Consider the following 19,821-nt stretch of genomic DNA (forward strand, 5'->3'; position numbering starts at 1 on the left):
TATTCTTACACAAATGCTAGTCTCTGTTAGAACTGTAGATGGATATTTGGCTACTGTACACTTAAGCTCTTTGGGTTTTTTTGTTGTTGTTGTTGTTTTTTGCACTATATAATTAAAAATTAATTTTAGTGAGAAATAATTTTAAAGGCGAGTAAATAAAACACAAGAAAAAATTAAAATGTAAAATAATCTTTAAAAAATAACTGATAAGGTGGGGCTGGGGCTGGGGCTCAGTGGCAGAGCACTTGCCTACCATGTGTGAGGCACTGGATTCAATCTTTAGCATCTCATACAAAAATAAATAAAAATAAAGGCATGCTGCCCATCTACAAAAAATAATAATTAAAAATTTTTAAAAATTAAAAAAAACTGATAAGATAATAAATTTAGGATACTAAATTTGTCAAATCACGTTTTCTTTAGTATAAAAGTGTGTTTGATGAGAATATATTTCTTCAGGAACTTGTTATCCAGATCATAGTTTTGTATCACTGGTATTAGAGTAAAATAATTTAGATAATAGAAAGAATCAGATATAACTTTCCTATGTTCATATATGAATACATGACCAGTGTAACTCCATATCATGTCCAATCACAAGAATGGGAAGTTATACTCCATTTATGTATGGTGTGTCAAAACACATTGTACTGTCATGCATAACTAAAAAACAAAAAAAAATAATTTAGATAATGTGTAGGATGGCTTTTCTTCAGTCCTTCTTTTAAGCCAAAATGTTTTGTTTGTAATTTTAGTTTTATTTTTCTAGTTTTCTATAAAATTACTTCATCTGCCTTAAATTCACCATAATGTTATACATCTGTCCCCACAAAAAAATAAAGACACAGAGTACAAGCAAGCAAACACATAAGAGGGAACTTGTAGAAGATTAGCTTATGATAGTTTTAAATTACACAGGAAGTCCTTTAAATTGCACATAAACTGGTAACAAATGAACAGTACTGGCAGAAAAATATTTTTACGTTGGATTCCATATCTTTCATTCCAAATCATTTAAACAAATCTTTGGAAGTTGTGACAAAAGGAACAGCACTCTACTATTAAAGTTCCTAAGGAGGCTCCTGAGGATATGCAGTAGCAATAGCAGTTGTTATGCTTGCTGAAATGCATGGTATAGTTTTTAAACTCTAATCCAAAATTTATTTTTTAGCTATTCATCTTTGATTTCTCAGTGTCTTTCTCTCCTTTACCACTGAACATCTGTCAGAAATAAGAAGGAAAGGAATCTTATATAAAATTAGTCCAAATTGGTGAGGAAGAAATAATAACCATTTAAATATAAATAGTCACTTTCTTAGATTTTATTTTTTATTTATTGAGCATAAACGTGTAGGATTTATTCAGTGAGAAGAAAAGAGAACAGAGTTCCCTGCAAGAGTAAGAGGGGACCCCATAGGCATTGCCCTTCTTAGGTTTACTCTTATTAGAAGTATCCAGCTTTTCACCTTTACTATTAATTTTTTTTTTTGGTCTAAGATTGTGGCTAATTAATGAGGGAGAAAGAAAGAGTAAACACTATAATAAGGAAGCAGGCTTACCTCAGGAGAGAGAAATGCCTGAGGGGTTTCAGAGGCCTTGAGCTTGAGGAAGGCATTTTTAGTACCATATTCCCCCCAACTCAGGCTTTTTAAATTTATTTATTTATTTTTCCAATTCTGATGATTGAACTTAGGATACTCTACCACAGAACCACATGCCTAGCCCTTTTTATTTTTTATCAAGATAAGCTCTCACTTAGTCAATGAGGCTGGACTCTAACTTGCATCTTCCTGCCTCAGCCTCCTGAATTACTAGATTTATAGGTGTATGCTACTGCTCTCAGCTTAATACCACATTCTGACAAGGATCTCAAATAGTGTAAGTATTCATAAGGGGGTGGGCATTCCTGGGCAATTAGTATTTTTAGACCTATGTATAGTTTGCTCAAATTTTTCATAATACAGAACAGCATCACAAATTTTCTTTTCTTTTTTCTAGCCCAAGTTCACAAATGATTTTTATTTAGTTATTTGGATAGACCATGAGATATTGACATTCTAATCAGACTCTGGCCCTTAATTTTGGTTCTGTAGCCATGTTGAATGCCTAATCCTGACCATCTTTCATTAAATACTCCTAAGGACATTGTGTGAGAGAATCATAATACACCTATTTAAACACATTGTCACTGATGGACAATTAATTCAGAAATGAATGTTCTGTTATTTAAATCACTAAACAACTTTATATAAAATCAGTTACTAAGAATTCTTTGTAGTTTTATTGCTGTGTTTAGTAATGTAACAGTGGTCCATTTTCTGCTTTGAGAATAGCCCTTGCCATTCTGCCACTGCAATTTATTTTTAAAAGGGAATATTTCTCTCTCTTCCTTTCTTCCTCCTGCTGCCTAGTCTCTCTGCTTCTCTAATCTCACGGGAAACAGGATTACCTTTCTTCCCTCATTCAAGGCAGAGTTATCTGTCCTTGAGCACACCCACCACTGGAACAAAGTAATTGAGACTTGGGGATGGCACCAGAAGATCTCAAAAAAAAAAAAAATATGACTGTCTCCCAAATTAACAAGTGAATTACAACTTGGACTGAGAACATGGGGGAATGTAGCCTTTGAATCACCTCTTTAAAAACCCCCTGTTCCCCTTGATAGGCAGAATCATAGGTTCTGGGACAGGAGTACCCTGTGTTTCTCTTTTGCTAACAAAGCAACAAAAAAAAAAATTTTTTTTTCTTTTTCTCAAACCAAAACCATGTCCTCCTGTATTGGTTTGGCATCAGGGACAAGGACCAAGCTTTCAGTAACCAGTAGTTTTCAAAAACTGAACAGGAGACCTAACTTATAACACTTAATTTGAGTAGCAAATTCCATAATGATTTCCATAAATATTCTTTTGGAGTTTTTATTTCTAGAAAGTATAATAAAATTTAGAAAATTCTAATATTCAGTTCATGTTTCAGTAAGCAAATGTCATTTGCACAAAATGAGGTATATATTTATGATGGAGTGCTATCATTAATTAGTGCATTAAAGCAAATCTTTACATTTTAGATATTGTTTTTGCATTATAAAGGTGAATAAAATGGGTCTTTCACAACCTCAATACTGTTAAATCAACAAATACTTGAGCATTTGTAAATTTAAAGAAAATCCAATCAAAATACTCTATGTACTTTTTTTGATCATTAAGACCTGATATTTATCATGTTACAATATATTGGTAGGAGGTAAATTAATCACATGGAAAGAATTTATATAGCTTTATTTGGAATTGTCTCATAATAACAGATTCCTGGCTTTTTGAAATAATTTTCTTAAAGTTTTTTCTTCATAGTTCCTTATCCCTAAAAGGTACAGACATCTTTCTAAAATGTATTTATTTTATGAATAAAGAATAGTAATTGCCTTACCAATTTTCTGGGGTTCTGATCATGACCAGTATGTGTTAATTTTTTAATTGCAGTATTAGGGATTAAACCTGGGTATACTCTACACTCAGCTACATCCCAGCCCTTTTTATGTATTTACTTATTCATTTATTGAGATAGCGTCTTGCTAAGTTGCTGAAGCTGACCTCAAACTTGCAGTCCTCCTGCCTCAGCCTTCATAGTTGCTGGGATTACAGGTGTGTACCACTGGGCCATCTTCATTTTCATCCATTTTTTCATGTAAATTGTTCCTTCATCTTAAAGAAATATGATGGCAGTCAGTAAGAAAGTATTTCTACTACAAACTCATCTTTTGAGATAATCCTTGAAAAGAGAATAGTTTATTTTTAGCTTTCATTATGTATAGTACTAGTCAATATTTGTGAGCCTTTTATTGACCTATATATTGAAGTTCAACCCTTGATAGCAACAGTATCAGAGTATAACATTTTCTGGATTCATACAAGTCTTTAGAGATAAAACTTCACTTTTGTTAGGGAGTTATATTCATGTTATAATGATGAAGAGATTTGTTTAAATTGATATTTTATGCCTTCCTTGAAAGTTTACAGATGGAGAAAGATTACGTATGTGCTTTCTTTTGTGTTATGATTTTTTTTAGGAAACAGTTATCTATCTAAAAAATTGTCCTAAATATAATACCCTACAAAAGTATTTCACTATATGCAGCCTATTTTTAAAATAGCACTATTGAAAGTCAAAAGGCAAAGATATGGTTGAGTGCATTTCACTAAATTAAAGTAAAAGGAACGTGATTGAAGAACATCCTGCCTTTTCCTAGCCAATAGCATCTTTTCAAATTCCTGCTCTTTCCTTATTCCTGAAAAATAAAACACATTTTGTCCACCTATCAATTCAGTACATCTTTTTTATTGTTGTTCTAAGTAGAAAAAGAAACTTCATATTTTCCCTCTTTCCTAACTGAATTGTTGTGATTCAAACTCATAAAATGAGAGGAAAAGCTAAAATACAAAGAACATTTTTTTTTGTTTTAAAAAACACAAAGTCATTTATATCTGTTAAACTTAATAGTAACTTTCCTTTCTTCTAATCTAAAACTTCATGAAAATTTCAACATGGTTTATAAAGAGACTTAGTAGCTTGGCTTTCATTAACCCAGCAACAAATATATATAAATATTGGCAGGGCTTTAAACCTCCAGACAGTTTTTGTGATATAAGAAACTAGTATTTAACCATTAGTGCTGCCATCATAATTTCATTAGTGTGGCTTCTTTATACACTTTCTCCAGTGACGCAAATAACAGACGTGATTTTTTGGAACATCAGACTTATGGCTGCCTTCTCTCTTCTTCATTACTTATGTTGGACAAACTGCCATTATCACTTGCCAAAAAAAATCCCACAGTTCAGTAGACTTTAGTTTTGAGGTCTCTCATGTCCTCCTTAGACCACCAGTAGCTTTGTCTCTTGGTGATTAGAAATTGGACACTTCTTTTTGATGTTTAACAAACCAGACTCTTTTACTTGACGTCTAAGGAAGAATATAGAAAAACAACTAATTTTCTAAGCAACATCACTGGAAACATTACAGCAAATCCCTTTGGAATGCATCCTTTGGAACCCAGGCCAAATTATTCTTTTTTATCATGTTTTGTGAGATTTGTACAAAATATGTCTCTCATAGGATAAAATATTAGAAGTCATATGTATTTTCCTTTACCTATATAGAAATGATGAAGACTTCCTGAATTTTGGGTTTATCTATACTCTTGTACTGTAACCAGTTCCAAGAAGCTAAGATTAGAATATGGATATCCTTTTACTATGACCAATTCCATGAAACTAATGTTAAGATAAATCTAATTCTACTAATGTTAAACTATGTTAAGATAATTCTAATTCTACTAATTTCACTAACATCACTATTCTCCATTACTCTCTTTCTGCCACTATCTTCCCTCTCCTCCACCCCATACATACTTTCTTTGCTGTATTTCAGGAATTTCTTTTTCAACCTCATTTCTTTTCCCTTCTGTTTTCTCAGCTTTGTAACTTATTTGTCTAACCTTTCCAATGATGTCCTGTGGATTATTCTAATTATAATAAATAAATCACAAAATTGGGTTTATAGAAAGCCCATATACCATCAAACCATAATTAATAGAAGCTGAGAGAGCTTTTTTTAAAAGAAGTATGACATTACCTCTATTTTTTCCCCTTTTATCTCCTTAGTACTTTAGTGTTTTTTTCTTTTTATGAAATGTTCCAAGATTCTAACTTTCCCTGGTATCCTAAATAGTTGGATGACATTTAATTATCAAGTTAAATTCTTTATCATTTAAGGAGTTAGCTTTCTCCTCTATTATTAAACTTAAATTAATTTTGTTATTAAGTAAATTTTGTTTTAAATCTAAAGTTAAGTCTTGGTTCTAGGTGATATATTTAAAAATTGGTGCTTGTTTAATCTCTTGCTTATTTTATTCTGAATGTAAAGAGTTTATTCACATTGCATACTGCTAAGCAAAGTAGGCCTTTTCTTTTCTAATCTTCCATTTATCCTTAAAGCTTTGTTACTGAAGGTCCAGAGTTTTATCTTCTATCTTCTTTATCTTCCAAACATAATTCACTTTTCAGAATATCATAAAGTTGTCTTGTGAAACAAGAGTACTTTTAGGGGTATGGTTTTGAAGAGGATTTGATGTTGATGCTATTTAAATTCTATCCAGTACTTAGAATGCATTTAAGCATCCATTGTTATTTGAATCTTTAATAGGTTAAATTTTTCTAATTCATAATATAAAACACAGTAGCTATGAAGATAAATATATAAATGGTTCTTCAGATGGCTGCCTTGCCTTTGCTCTCCCCCTCATGAGAAGATATCTTCTGAGTGACCTGTAATCTTGAAAGAAAGCCTTTGTTTGCCAGCCTCATTTAACCTCACAAACTCTAAGAGAGCACAGGGACTTTTCTTCCTCCTCAGCCCAAATCAACAATTATGGTTCTTCTTATAAATGCCTCTTATGGACAGTTTAAAGGTAAATAAGAAATTTTTGAAATAAATAAAATTTTCTGATTTAAAACCCAAGGATCATCATTAATGATAATCTGACCTGATTTAGGAAGATCTATAACATTTCTATAAGAAATATCTGGGGACTAAAATCAATCAACTTGTTATGTGCTTATACAAATATGCCACAATGAAACCCACTACTGTGTAATTACACATTAATAATTTTTTTGAAAACAGTAAATATATTTGTATTGAATTCATAATATAGTTGGCTTCCATGTTTCTACATGTGCTTGTCTGGACTTAAGTCAGATTTTATTTGGAAATGTAAAATTTGCATTTTGGACAAGAGAAGTAACTGTGAGGATATTTACTTGTTCTTTAAAAATATTTTAGACAAGCTTATTATGTATGACAAATAAAAATTTGTGTATTTCTAAGTTTTTGTGTTTTTCATTTGAAGCAAACCACTAATTTATCTTCAGGATAATAACTCAAAGATCACCTCAGTGATTCTTTAATTGGTCCTTCAGTAATCTGGCTTGCCCTGAATCTCACATTGCCCATTATGCAGGTCTCTATTATCATTGTGCTGCCACATGATGTTAAACATTGAAGTGTGGGTTGGGATATCAGAATTCTACCACTAACTGTAGAAAATTCACTGCTAACCACCTTGTAGGATCCCAGAGGCCAGAAAACACATCAGGGACTTTTAGAAAAGAAAGCAAAGGAACCTTAGCTGGGCTAGTGCCCAGAAACTTTAGGCACCAGCTCTGAGAAATTGGGTTAAAGCATCAAAGTTCCCAAGGAGCCTCTTCTGTACCTTAAGTTCCAAACTGAATGGCACATCTGGCTTGTGCATGGGAAGACAGAAGGGAAGAGTTTGCAATAGCAATAGAGCAGTGATTGAGCTTTTTCCCATTGGACCCAACTCAACCTCCTCCTTCTGCCACATGGGATAAAGAGACATAAGGACAAGGTCCCCTTCAGTGATGCACCCTACTTCTTGAAGTGATATAATCAAGGCCGTTAATTTTATACATCAGGTTAGTTTCTTTATCTTTGGGAATGGTGTGAAGAGGGGGAGTTGACGGAGGTTTGATTGTGACTTTTTCCCTTAGAGTTTAATCAGGTGAGCTGTAAATAAGTGTGTTTATTCATCAAATCAGATTCCTTTTCCAGTAAATTTGTGTTTATTTCTGTTGTGTCCTTTTCTTACTGTTTTGATATTCTTAACCTGAATGATGAAATTCACATTTTCTGAATATTTTTGCAACTTAATACACTTATACAACTGTTATTGCTTTGTGTTTGGAATGGTTTGGAATATGTATAATGAAGTACCTAGAGGGTCCTTGAATTCTATTTAACCTATGTTCCTAAGGTGTCTAAATGGAATTGGATCATTTTCTTATTAGAATAATATTAGTATGACTATATTATATTTAAAAAACATTCTGAAATCTTTATTTTTACTTGAAAAGACATTTATTCCTATATTTAAGTAAGTATTCATTGTATCACTTCAGTTGGTTTTAATCATTTGACCTATCAGTGTTTTTCTGTTGGCTACATAAGTGCGGGAATATTATCTCTGCTTTCTATACAGCAGAATTAGTAATGAATAAGCTTACATGTGTACTTTGTTACAAATTATTCAAGTGCACAGACTAACAAAAGCAAATAGGACTATTTTAAATAATGATGCATCTAAAGATCTTATTTTAGATGGCATGTGGAAGCACGATGAAGGAGGCACAGGGGCATTTTTAATGACTGAATTATTATGTTTTGTTTAGGGTGTTCCGGTGATGGCAATAAGAAACAAAATGATATCAGAAGGACTGGATCCAGATCTTCTTGAGTAAGTGGTTCTTCTAATACACTGCCAAGACACTGTATTTGTCAATTATAATAGAAATATTTTAAGCTCTCTATTTTTTTCATATATGATGTTTTTCAGTTGAGAAGACCAACTTCCTTCCTTCCTTTTCTGCCATATTAAAAAGAAAGAAAATATTCTCTGCTACTAATACCAACCTTTTCATGTTTTAGAAGCAGTTTCAATAGACCAACCATGAATCTAGGTATCCAAAAGAGTCAATATTTGATGACAGTTATTTATTTTTTTCTCTCCATCCTTCCTTTTTTTGGGGAGGACATGGATGTGGGAGTTATTATCTGCCAGCTCTTCATTTAAGACGTCTATGTGTAGGAAATTTATTCTGCTTTTGACCTAGGTTAAGCCAGATAAAGAAATAAGTAGGGCAAAAAGTTACCCTGGGTTTACATTAATGGTTATTATGAAACTAGATACTGATTTGTACGAGTTTTATAAAATTTTTTTTTGAGAAATGCTAAAAAAATCATGTCTCAGAATTTTGATAATTCATTCCTTCCAAGAAAACTGGCTATATAATTTATCCTTGATAAAATACATTTTAATGGATTTTTCAAAACTATTCTGTTTTGTAAGCATCTAGATACTTTGTAAAGAGTCTTTTGCAGTTTGGGGTTTTAGTTCAGCCCAGTGCTACTCAGGCTTTCCTATAGTACTTAGCAGTATACTTAGGAATTTTTCTTGGCATTCGCCCATCAAGAAAAGGTGTGCATTTGGGAGGTGAAACACCATAAAAATCTTTTTCTCATATTTTGTTTTTCAGAATATATAATTTAAGGATGTTTTAAGGTCTACAAAACCAGATTTCTAACATGTATCTACATTTGGTGTATTTCCAAGTAGCAAATGGTTCAAGTACCATGGCATGGCTTGGTAATTTGAAGCATCTCTGGGATATTTGGCATTTGTTCTTGAAATTGTTTAAACAGAAACTGTTTCTGTTTAAAAGCAGATGGGTTGTAACATGTGTTTGCTTATGAATTTGGCTTTAATCCATTTGGTACTTACAGAAATCTATAAATTAAAAATATATTTACCATTGATTGTGACCTCTTCTTTGCTTCTGGAAATATAGAGCAAACCATCTGTAATATCAAAGAGCTAAAATAAGCTTTGATGATTTAATGATGATTTAAAATTATTTTCTCAGGAGAAAATGTATTAAATGGAAAACCAGTACCTCACAAGCATCAGCATATGCAGGATAGCCAGTCCCTTTACGGGCTACTGGTTTTATTTCATCCCCTGCCCAAGCTAAAGCTACTTCGTAGCCCTTTAGTTCAACCAGCTATTCACATTAACAACTTGAAAATCACCGTAGCTCTTTCTCTCTTTCTTACTCTCTATCAATCACTATGATTTTTCTCATTTTTAGTATCTCTTACATCTGACCACAACTCCATACCCAGAGTTGTTCAGACTCATCATTTCTCACCCGAATTATTATAGCAGCTCCTGATTTGTTTTCCTGTTCTCTTTTAAGCTGTCCACAAAGGCTGAGTGGATCTGTTCATATTTTATTCTTGCTGCACGTGGCCTGTGACTCTCCACTGCCCTCTAACTAAGCATTGCTACAAATACTTTCACCATCAAGTCACAGATTCTTTCTCTAGCTATGTCTCTTGCTACTCTTCCACCCATGCCTATCTCATGCACCTATCACAAACTACTTGCAGTCATCTGCATGTATCATTTTCCTATTCCCTTTTGGTATCTTTAAATGTTTTCTCTCTTCTCTGTGGCCTGCCTAATTTGTTATCCTTTAAGAGTCTACTAGGTATCTCTACCTTAAGAGTCCATAGGTGACTACCAGGAGGAGGATCCCAACTCACCCTTATATTTTACTTTGTAAGTCTGAGGGTATATAATTGTCTATAAATGTTAAGAAACATCAGTTGTGAGATAGTGCCAAGTTTTAGGGTAGAATTCCAGTAACAGTTAACATTGTCTTACAGAAAAGCAGCTTCTCAACCACAGCCTGGAGCCTAACTTGTGACCATTACCTCAGAAGTACATGCCATTGGTCACCAGGGGCACTGGTTGGAGTGGGAGTGATTCACTGTAACCTATCACCACTACTGGCAAGTCAGTTCCAACTACATTTAGCTAGATATGATAAGTGGAATCAGCCACCTTGTTAACAGAGGAATTTCGGTGCTTTTGGCATCATGTTTACATAAAAGTTAGGGAGCCTCACTTTGGGAGAGGTGATGAAAGAGAAGAAAATGTGCCATCTGAGAAGAGAGTACACTTTTATTTAGAATCTTAGGTACATAATAAGCCTCATCCAAGAACTTTCAGTAAAGATTGTTCTGTTTTCTTTTAAATTATAAAATACGCTTTCTATTTTATGAGCTTTAGGTAGTAAGACAAACTCATAACTGTTAGAAGAAATAGCCTACGTCTATCTGTACTGAGCAAAGAGGAAAACTGAGGTTGATATGGAAATAGTGACCAGTAAATTCATTGCTTTGGATTTGTATATATAAAAAATTGGAGGCTAAAAGAATACACTAATTAAGCTAAATATTTGCATGATAAAGAGGAAGAAAGCCTGGCAATTTTTCTAGAAAAGTGTGACTATCAGAGAGTTTTAGAAAGTCTTTAAGGCTGAAGAAAATAACTTATAATTATTAAATAAGTATTGTTTGTTTGATACTTTTGATTGGTTGTTTAATTATTGTTTAATATCCAATGAAATGTTGTTATTGAAAATAACGATAGTTCTTCTTTAACTAAGAATTAGTACTTACTATTCAACTTATAAAAATTAGTTTCAGTGCCATTGAATTGAAAGATATGTGAAAAATACCCTTGTCACCATCATACTCAGAAGAGTTTAAAGGGAAAGAAAATGGAAAATTTTAATTGGTCTTTGTCCAAAGGTTAATCTGCTTCAGTCTTGCATTCAGAAATACAGAATGGATAAATCATGCTTTAAAAATTCTTTCAATCAATGCCCAGATTTTCTTAAAAAAAAAAAACAAAAAAACATTTCTCCCCTATCCTGTTCTGTGTCCCAGAACATTTGTGTCTCAGAGCTAAAGTTACTATTATGACTCTAGGATAAATAGACTAGCCACTGATCTGCTCCATCAGCAAGAAATGGAATTCATGCTGTTTAAAGCTCAGGCTAAGGCAGGCTTTGGAGATGGTCTCTTGCTGAGGTTTAGGTTCTTTCCTGACACTCTATGGCTGTATAACCTGGAATTGATTACCTAACCTCTTTGATTGCCTAACCTCTTTCCTTATCAACAAACTGCAAAATAGAAGCATTCACCCCCTAGTAGAATTGTTCAAAGTAAGATCAATAATGTTGTAAGCACTTAGCACAAGTTTGGATAAGCAGTAAATGTTCAATAAATGTTAGCTGTGATTTGTGAATGGTTTTATGGAGAACTTTGTAGCAAGTTCTAAACAATGGATTCACCAGGCTTTTGAATCACAACTTGTTTATAATCCTGCAGTTGCTTTGTTTTCAACAAAGACATATTTCACATACACAGAGTATTATCTTTTAAAATTATAGTCTATTTTCTCAAACTGAAAATCTGTATTTTCAACTTTTTAGAAAAGAAGAGACTTCTGAAATTGAAATTCAACTGGTCACACACAATCTTGGTGGGAGGGTGCAGTGTACAGCATATTGATTTGGCTAAAGAAAGCATATAATTGAGTTCAAGTTGCTCTGCAGGCTTTGAACAGAACCAGCTCAGTTGGCATTTATCCTGGAGATATCTATTCAAAAGACATTTATACTGTCTTCCCAGATGGTGGAATGACTACTTTTATGGTTGCCAAAAATAAAAGTAACTACCTCAGCCTGCTTATCACTGAGTCAGGAGGGGATTTATTGGAGTTAAACAAAAGGATATTGAAAAGCATGAATTTTTTTAAGGCCTATCTGGCATATCTAACAGATTGTCCTGCTCTCTAAGGGAATTCCTTATCTACCAATATTCTTTGTCTGCCTCCTGCTATAAAGTCACCAAATGGACTTAAGTTTGGGTTTGAACTGGATGAGAATAGAACAGATCTCAATTCCACAACTGGACAATTCCAAAAATAAGGTTTCATGTATTTTTGTTTATGTTGAACTGGATTTTCTGTTCAATATAATTGCCAGTCCTCAACAATTGACTGGCATATACTAGCCAAAAAACATAAGACATTTGTTTTTAAAATCAATGTCCAAAAGTTATTATTTTTAAACTGGTTGGAAACTTTGATCACAAGAGAGAGATAATAGCAATAGCAAAGAGGAGTTGTTGAAAAGCATTCTGGGTCTGTTGGTAACTAGCAGACGAGGAAGTAAAACTAGCTGCAGGAAGTAAAAGATCCCAAGATCAACAGCAAAAACCCATCTTACCTGGAAGACCTGGCTCTTTTTCTCCTTGATATTTGACATTTATTTGTCTCCCTAGATGTAAAAGCCTGCTTACCAAAACAAAGAACAGAATATATGTGTCTTGGAACATTCAGAAAGGAACAGTGTCTTTGAGTAAATGTAATACTGAAACAAATCTCCCTCGCTATTAAGGAGACTAGCTATTATCAAAGTCAAAACTGTTAAATTTTTGACAACCCTAGAGGTTTTTATATGGTAAATACAATTTAAGTAATAAGAATCTTAGTGTTTTGCTCTTCCCTTAAGACTACCTCTTGCCATTGCATAGAGCTCTGATATAGCACAGTGTCATATGAAGTTATAACTTTATGTATGAACTGAAAACGTATGGACAAATGATTTGAATGGTAATTACCACACCCTTTCCCTACCATCTCCTGCTCAGCAGTAGTTTTACTACTGTTTTTGGTTCTTAATCTACTTTAAATTCAACTCTTTGTTTTTAAATACATTTATTTATTTATTTTTATGTAGTGCTGAGGATCAAACCCAGCACCTTGCTGAGCCACAACCCCAGCCCAAATTCAACTCTTTTAAATTTAACAAAATGAAAAATATTTTTAAACTCTTCATCTGCATAAATAAAGACTGTTATTTGGTTTTGTGTCCTTAAAAGTGACTGTCTTTAAACACAAATATAAATCTTCCTTCAGTGAAAAAAATTTATTCAACAGTATTTGTGTTTGAGGACTCCCTTCACGTTCAGGGATTCAGAAACCAACTTAAACAAAAAGGGAAGTTATTGGCTCATAGCTAAAAAGTCTATGTGTAGAAAAGGATGTAGGGCCTCAGTGTCATCAAGGCTGAATAGCTGGAATCTTCTCTTTCCCCTAATCATACCAGCTTTACTTCGTTGGTGTAATAAAACATGACTCTCCAATCACGGAGCCTTATCTCTGAAACCAGGAAATAGAACCCCCAGCAAGGCTTTAATATTTCTAGTCACTTTTCCATAACACAGTATCTCATTTCTAGAGAATCATTGCAATTGGCCCTGCATGAGTTACGTGTCCTCTTGTTTTGAATCCCTTGTCCTCCAAAGAAAGATGCCTGTGATTGGTCAGGCCTGGATTGTATGACTGAAGCAAGAAAGTGGGTAGGGAAAGGGTGAGGGCAGCAGGAATTAGGGAGAAGAAGGAGTGTCAAAATTAGCATGTGCACAGTGTTATTTGCTAAAATGTACTGATTTGTATATACTTAGTCCTTCCTTCTATCTCCTTTCCTTCCTAAATTTTGGCTCTCCCCCCCCCCTTTTTCTTTTTCTTTTCTTTCTTTTTTTTTTTTTTTTTTGGTACTGGGTATTGAATCCAGGAGCACTCAACCACTAAGCCACATCCCCTTCCCTTTTTTGTATTTTATTTAAAGACAAGGTCTCACTGAGTTATTTAGGGCCTCACTAAGTTGCTGAGGCTGGCTTTGAATTTACAATCCTCCTGCTTCAGCCTCCTGAGCCACTGGGATTATAGGCATGCCCCACTGTGCCCAGCTTGGCTCATTTTTAATTAAGGTCAACCTAGTAATTTCTTTGAAAATATAATTAGATAATTTAGACTTAGTAATGAGTTTAAATATAAGCTTTTTAAAAATTTTGGTTTTATTAAAAATTTATTGATAATCCTGATGCTTTAGATTATATAAATACACTTGTTCAAATGTTAACACCAAGGCAGTGTTTTTATGTAATTTTAAAGATGGAGAATTTTTTTAAATATCCAGGATGCATCATGAATGTACTTGTGACTTTATATATTTTTCTCTATATTGCTGATACACTCTTCTTTAGTATTCATTTATATACTTAAAATAGTAAGAAACTATTATAAAGTTCTCATCATTCTAGATTTCAGTAGTGAAATGTGTCTCCTTTGGATTTGGATTAATAATTGTTGAATTTTAGGCTAGTAGTTTAAAGTAGTAATCTTTTAAAACTTCTCCATGAACAACAAGTTAAGATGAAAGATACATATTGCATAGAATCAAGTTAAGAATACAACCGTTCATAATATAAAGAGCTAAATTTCTGTTTCCCCTGAAAATATGGATACCTAGGCTAAAACCAATGGCATTGCTATGAGTTTTATTCACATTGTCTAAGACTTTGTAACTTACAAAATGTTTTCCTGTGTAATGCCTCATTTGATTTTGTGATTTCTTGAAGTTTTTCTCTTTTTTGTACCCTAAGAGAAGTAGTGTACACTTTTTGTTCTTCTAATGATTCCAAGTCAAAATAGCATTGTATTTATTTTTAAATGAATGAGGACAGACAGTAAGTAACAAGTGTTGGTGAAGATATGAAGACACTGGAATCCTCACTCACTGTTCATGGGACTATAAAATAATGCAGCTGTTATTAACACTACTAAATGTACTTAACAATAAAATACTGATAGGTCCTACAACATTTGTGAACTTTGAAGATATTATGCTTGGTGAAAGAAGCCACATTCAAAGACCAAAAACAGTATAGTGATTTCTCAAAAAATTAAAACCAGAATTACTATATCATCTAGCAATTCTACTTCTAGGTAAAGATTAAAAGCAAGATCTCTGGATAAAGATCACAAGTAAATTCTCATAGAAATACCTATACACCCATGTTCATAGCAGAATTATTCACAGTTGCCAAAAGGTGGAAGTGTCTACTGATAGATGAGTGGATGAACAGATTGGCATACACATGATGATTAAATATTTAGCCTTGAAGGAAATTCTGACACGTGTTAAAATAAGGATGAACCTTTTAGGACACAATGCTAAATAAAATAAGCCAGTCAAAAAGAACAAATATTGGGCTGGGGATTTGGCTCAGTGGTAGAGTGCTTGCCTAGCATGTATGAGGCACTGGGTTCTATCCTCAGCACCACATAAATGTAAAATAAAGATATTGTGTCCACCTAAAACTTAAGAATAAATATTTTTTTATTCTCTTTTATAAAAAAAAGAGAACAAATATTGTACAATTTCACATTTATAAGGTATTCAAATTCACAGCGATAAAATAATGGTTGTCAGGAGCCAAAGGGAAGTGGGGATATTGTTTGATGGGCACAGAGATTCAGTTTTGCAAAATGAGGTGTCTGGAGATGGATGGTGGTGGTTGCACAACTATCTATACTTAACACTGCTGAATATACTTAATACTACTGACTTGTACATCTAAAAATGGTAAAGATGGTAAATGTTATGGTATATGTATCTTACCACAATAAAGATGAGAAGAAGAATGAAGCTAGACAATGTAAATTTTGGTGAGGATATGGAAAAATTGGAAACCTCATTCATTTTACTTGTATGAATGTAAAATGATAACAACACTGTTACTGTTGAATGTAATTGGGAGTTCACTGTAAGGTTAAACAGAGTTGCCCTATGACCCCCAATCCTACTCCTTTGTATATATATCTAAAAGAAATTAAAACATATATTCACATTAAAAACTTGTACTCAACTGTTCGTAACAGCATTATTTCTAATAACAAAAAATAGATAACCCAGATGTCGTTCAACTGATAATAAATAGCAAAATGTAGTATATATAAGCAATGGAAAAATATTCAATATATAGAATGATTATGTACTGATAAATGCTATAGTAAAGGTGAACTTTGAAGATACTATGCTAGGTAAAAGAAACCATACACCAATGCTGAATATCATGTGATCTCATTTATATGACGTTTCCAGAATAAGAAAGTTCATAAATATAGAAGAAAATATATTATTGTTTTCCAGGATTGGAGGATAAAGGGAAATATAAAATATAGAGTGCTTGCTAATGGATGAAGTCGTCTTTTTGGTGTAATGAAAATGTTTTGTAATTAAGTAGTAGTAATGGTTGCACAGTCTTATGAATATACTAAACACCACTAGCTTGTGTACTTTAAAATGGTGAGTTTTATGATATGTGGATCATAGCTCAATTTTTAAAATGTATTAAACTTAAGAATCAAAAGAATCCCATGGGGCTGGAGTTGTAGCTCAGTGCATGCTTATACGTGTGAGGCACTGTGTTTGATTCCCAGCACCACATATAAATAAGCAAATAAAATAAAGGCCCATCAACAACTAAAATAATATTTTAAAAAAAGAATCCCAAGCTTAATTATGCTATTTCAGTGAAAAACCTAAATTTCATTTAACTTCTCCCCATCCTTCACCTTTCTCCTACCAAATGATCTTTTCTATTGTTACGCCCCAATATGCCTTGCATTCTAGCTACCAGATGACTTATAGTTCCCAAATGCAGTATGCCACACCATTCCCATTTTATTGTTTACCCAGAACATCTTCACCTTATCATCTTATCATCTTCAACTTATCCCAACTTTTCTGTTTCTGGCAAACTCTGCTCACACCTCAAAACTCTTTGTAAGCATCTCCACCTCTTTGGAGTTTTCTCTTACCAACCCTAGCAGAATTGATTACTTTTTCTTTTCACACAAACTTAGTTCATCTACACTATGTGACATTAACTTTTTTGCATTTTTGTCTCCCCTACTAAAAGTCACCTGTTTCATGGCAAGAACTACCTGTTACTCATTACCCCTGAAGGAATACAGTTCTTAGCAAATAATAGGTGCCTGACAGTGAGAATAATGTAATTATAATAACTGTTTTTAGTACTATGTTCCAGATATTATTCAATGTAGTTTACATTTATTAATTTAATCATTGCCACAATCCAATCAGTTACTCCAGCACAGATTGCTTAAATAGCTTCCTCAAAGTTGCTCAACAAGTAAGTCGTAAGACTGGGATTTGAACACAGACAGTCTGACCCAAAAGTGAGTCTGTGTTCTTAACTAGTATGCAGTATAGTATCAAATGTATCTGTCAATGATTACACACACAATAAATTTAAAATTTTACTCCCTTGTACTTTTACCTTTAAATAGCATCTGTTTTAAGGAGTTACATACATTATTTTATTCATTTGAGTTGCATAGATACTAATATAATCTTGATGCAGTTTTGAAGTAATTCCCTCTAGTATTTTTTCCTCTAACATAGTAGAGATGAAAGAAATCAACCACATAATAAAGATTGATTTACATGGAAAAGTGTGCCCAATACTCATGCCCACTGCTAATAAAGTTGTTTGTTGCTTTTGTAAAGAGTGATGGAGATAATGGTCCTGTGTTAGTATTTTAGCAGATGGAGCATCATTCAAAACCTGGAAATGTTTTATCAGTTTTAAAAGTGTTACTGTATTTGGTATATGTGGTTGCCTTACAGGTATAACCTAAAATTTTTCAGTAGAGCAAATGAGTTTATATTTGAAGGTAGAGAACAGTGCCATTTCCTTCTGTTAATTAGCATGCCAAACATATCAATTTATGTAAGCCATTATTTTTGATAACTAAAAGTTAACTGGTAGACAATACATTTTCTTATTTTACTACTATTAGTTTCTATTTATTGACTGTCCTAAGTCTTTAGTAAGAATTAAGGAGCCTGAGGCAGAAATAGTCTGGTGATTTTCATTATTAAGGCATAGTAGTTATATTATTCTTCCTTTTCATCTTAATTTTCCCAAAAGAATACTGCTCTTGCTTAATTTACTTTCTTGATAAGAATGAAAAGAACAATAGTGCTACTGCATTGATTAAATGATTTGTTGGCACAAACACTAGTGGGGCGTATCTAAATGACTGCTTTAATAACAGCATTAAAGTTTCACTTTGGTTTCTTATAGCACACCCCTACAAAGTTAGTTTAACCAATTTGTCTACCCAGGGAATCTGTGAAATGGTATTTTTTACCCACTAACACTTTTTATGTTCATTCTCTAGAGTTACAACTTGTAAGTGAAAATATCCAACAAATATTAAGAACCTCATTTGACCAGGCACTTTTCTTCCCCATAAAATTTCCATACTGCCTACATTTCTTCATGGCCTTTCTTGAACTCTCTTCTAAGTTTCTCCCTGCAACTTTCCTGAACATGAAGACTTTCCTTTCCTCTCCACTTCTAGCTTTCCTTTCTCTGTGCCTCATGTACACTTGAGGTGGCAGGGATTTAGCATTGGTCATGCCAGCTTCTACAGATCACATCTCTGTCTATAGTTTGGTCTCCATGGTAATGAGAAGCAGAAACTGCTGAAGTAGCACACTATGTAAGGGCTGGCAAGAGAAAATAGAGCCGTGGCCTTACAGGAATAGCACTTAATCCCCATGGAGCGCAGAAGCCAGAGAGAATCATGCTGTTATAGTGCAGGAGGCTCCCTCATTTAAGGACACAGAATTGGCAGATTTATTAGCCTCCGTAGACTAAGATGAACCTAATTTACAGTTTGTAAGTGCTTCTCTTCAATTGGAAAAAAAACCTTTAAAAATTGTTTTCCTTCTTCTCTTTCAGAAGGCCAGATGCTCCAGTGCCTGATGGTGAAAGTGAAAGGACTGTAGAAGAAAGTTCAGATAGCGAGTCTTCTTTCAGTGACTAAGCTGAATTTTGATAAAAATTACATATACATGTGTAAGGGTACGTTTACATTCTATGAGAGAGTCTGACTCTCTTCATCATAGAAAACATCAAATAGCCACATATTTACCACCAAGCTTCTTCATGTTAAAAAAAAATAAAGCATTTATAACCTGCAAGTATGTCTTGTTACCAAAATAAGGGTTCTGAAATCAAAAATAGAATAACCTCAATTGCAACTAGTGTTTTAAAATGAAGGTAAGCTATTCCAGGAATGCAGTGAGCATTATAGAATGAAGTTAATGTGAATATTTTAGCATGGAAAGTTATGTACATTTTTATTCTAAAAATTGTTAAAGAAATTTCTGATAGAAGATAATATTGGAATGAAATTGTGACAACTTGAAACTTATATGTCATATCTATTATGGATCTGGAACTTATTGATAGTATTTATTAGTATGCACATTACCCCTTGGCCAGTAGTTCATATGAGTATGAAAGTGAGATATTTTTATTTATTTTCAAGTAGAAATATTGAAGGTAGTTATAATGTGGTTCAGAGTAAGCAAGCATCATTGTCACCAGCTTCTTTATTGCCTAAACCGGAAAACTTCATTTGCACAAAATTAAAATGCTCTCACCTCG

At 33.3% G+C, this 19,821-nt stretch overlaps 1 protein-coding gene across 3 annotated transcripts in view; it reads left to right on the forward strand.

Annotated features, from left to right (window-relative positions):
* The window catches only part of Washc3 (WASH complex subunit 3), a 43,165-nt gene extending 23,813 nt beyond the window's left edge, over positions 1–19,352 (forward strand). For all 3 annotated transcript variants that reach the window (XM_005322358.5, XM_040279288.2, XM_005322357.5), the window contains 2 exons: positions 8,244–8,308; positions 19,111–19,352. In XM_005322358.5, coding sequence (XP_005322415.1) covers positions 8,244–8,308; positions 19,111–19,195 — 150 coding nt within the window. In that variant the 3' untranslated portion in view covers positions 19,196–19,352. The remainder of the gene's footprint in view (positions 1–8,243; positions 8,309–19,110) is intronic.
* Positions 19,353–19,821: the final 469 nt, after the last annotated feature.

Source organism: Ictidomys tridecemlineatus, chromosome 6 (assembly GCF_052094955.1).
Source record: "Ictidomys tridecemlineatus isolate mIctTri1 chromosome 6, mIctTri1.hap1, whole genome shotgun sequence".
Taxonomy (NCBI): domain Eukaryota; kingdom Metazoa; phylum Chordata; class Mammalia; order Rodentia; family Sciuridae; genus Ictidomys; species Ictidomys tridecemlineatus.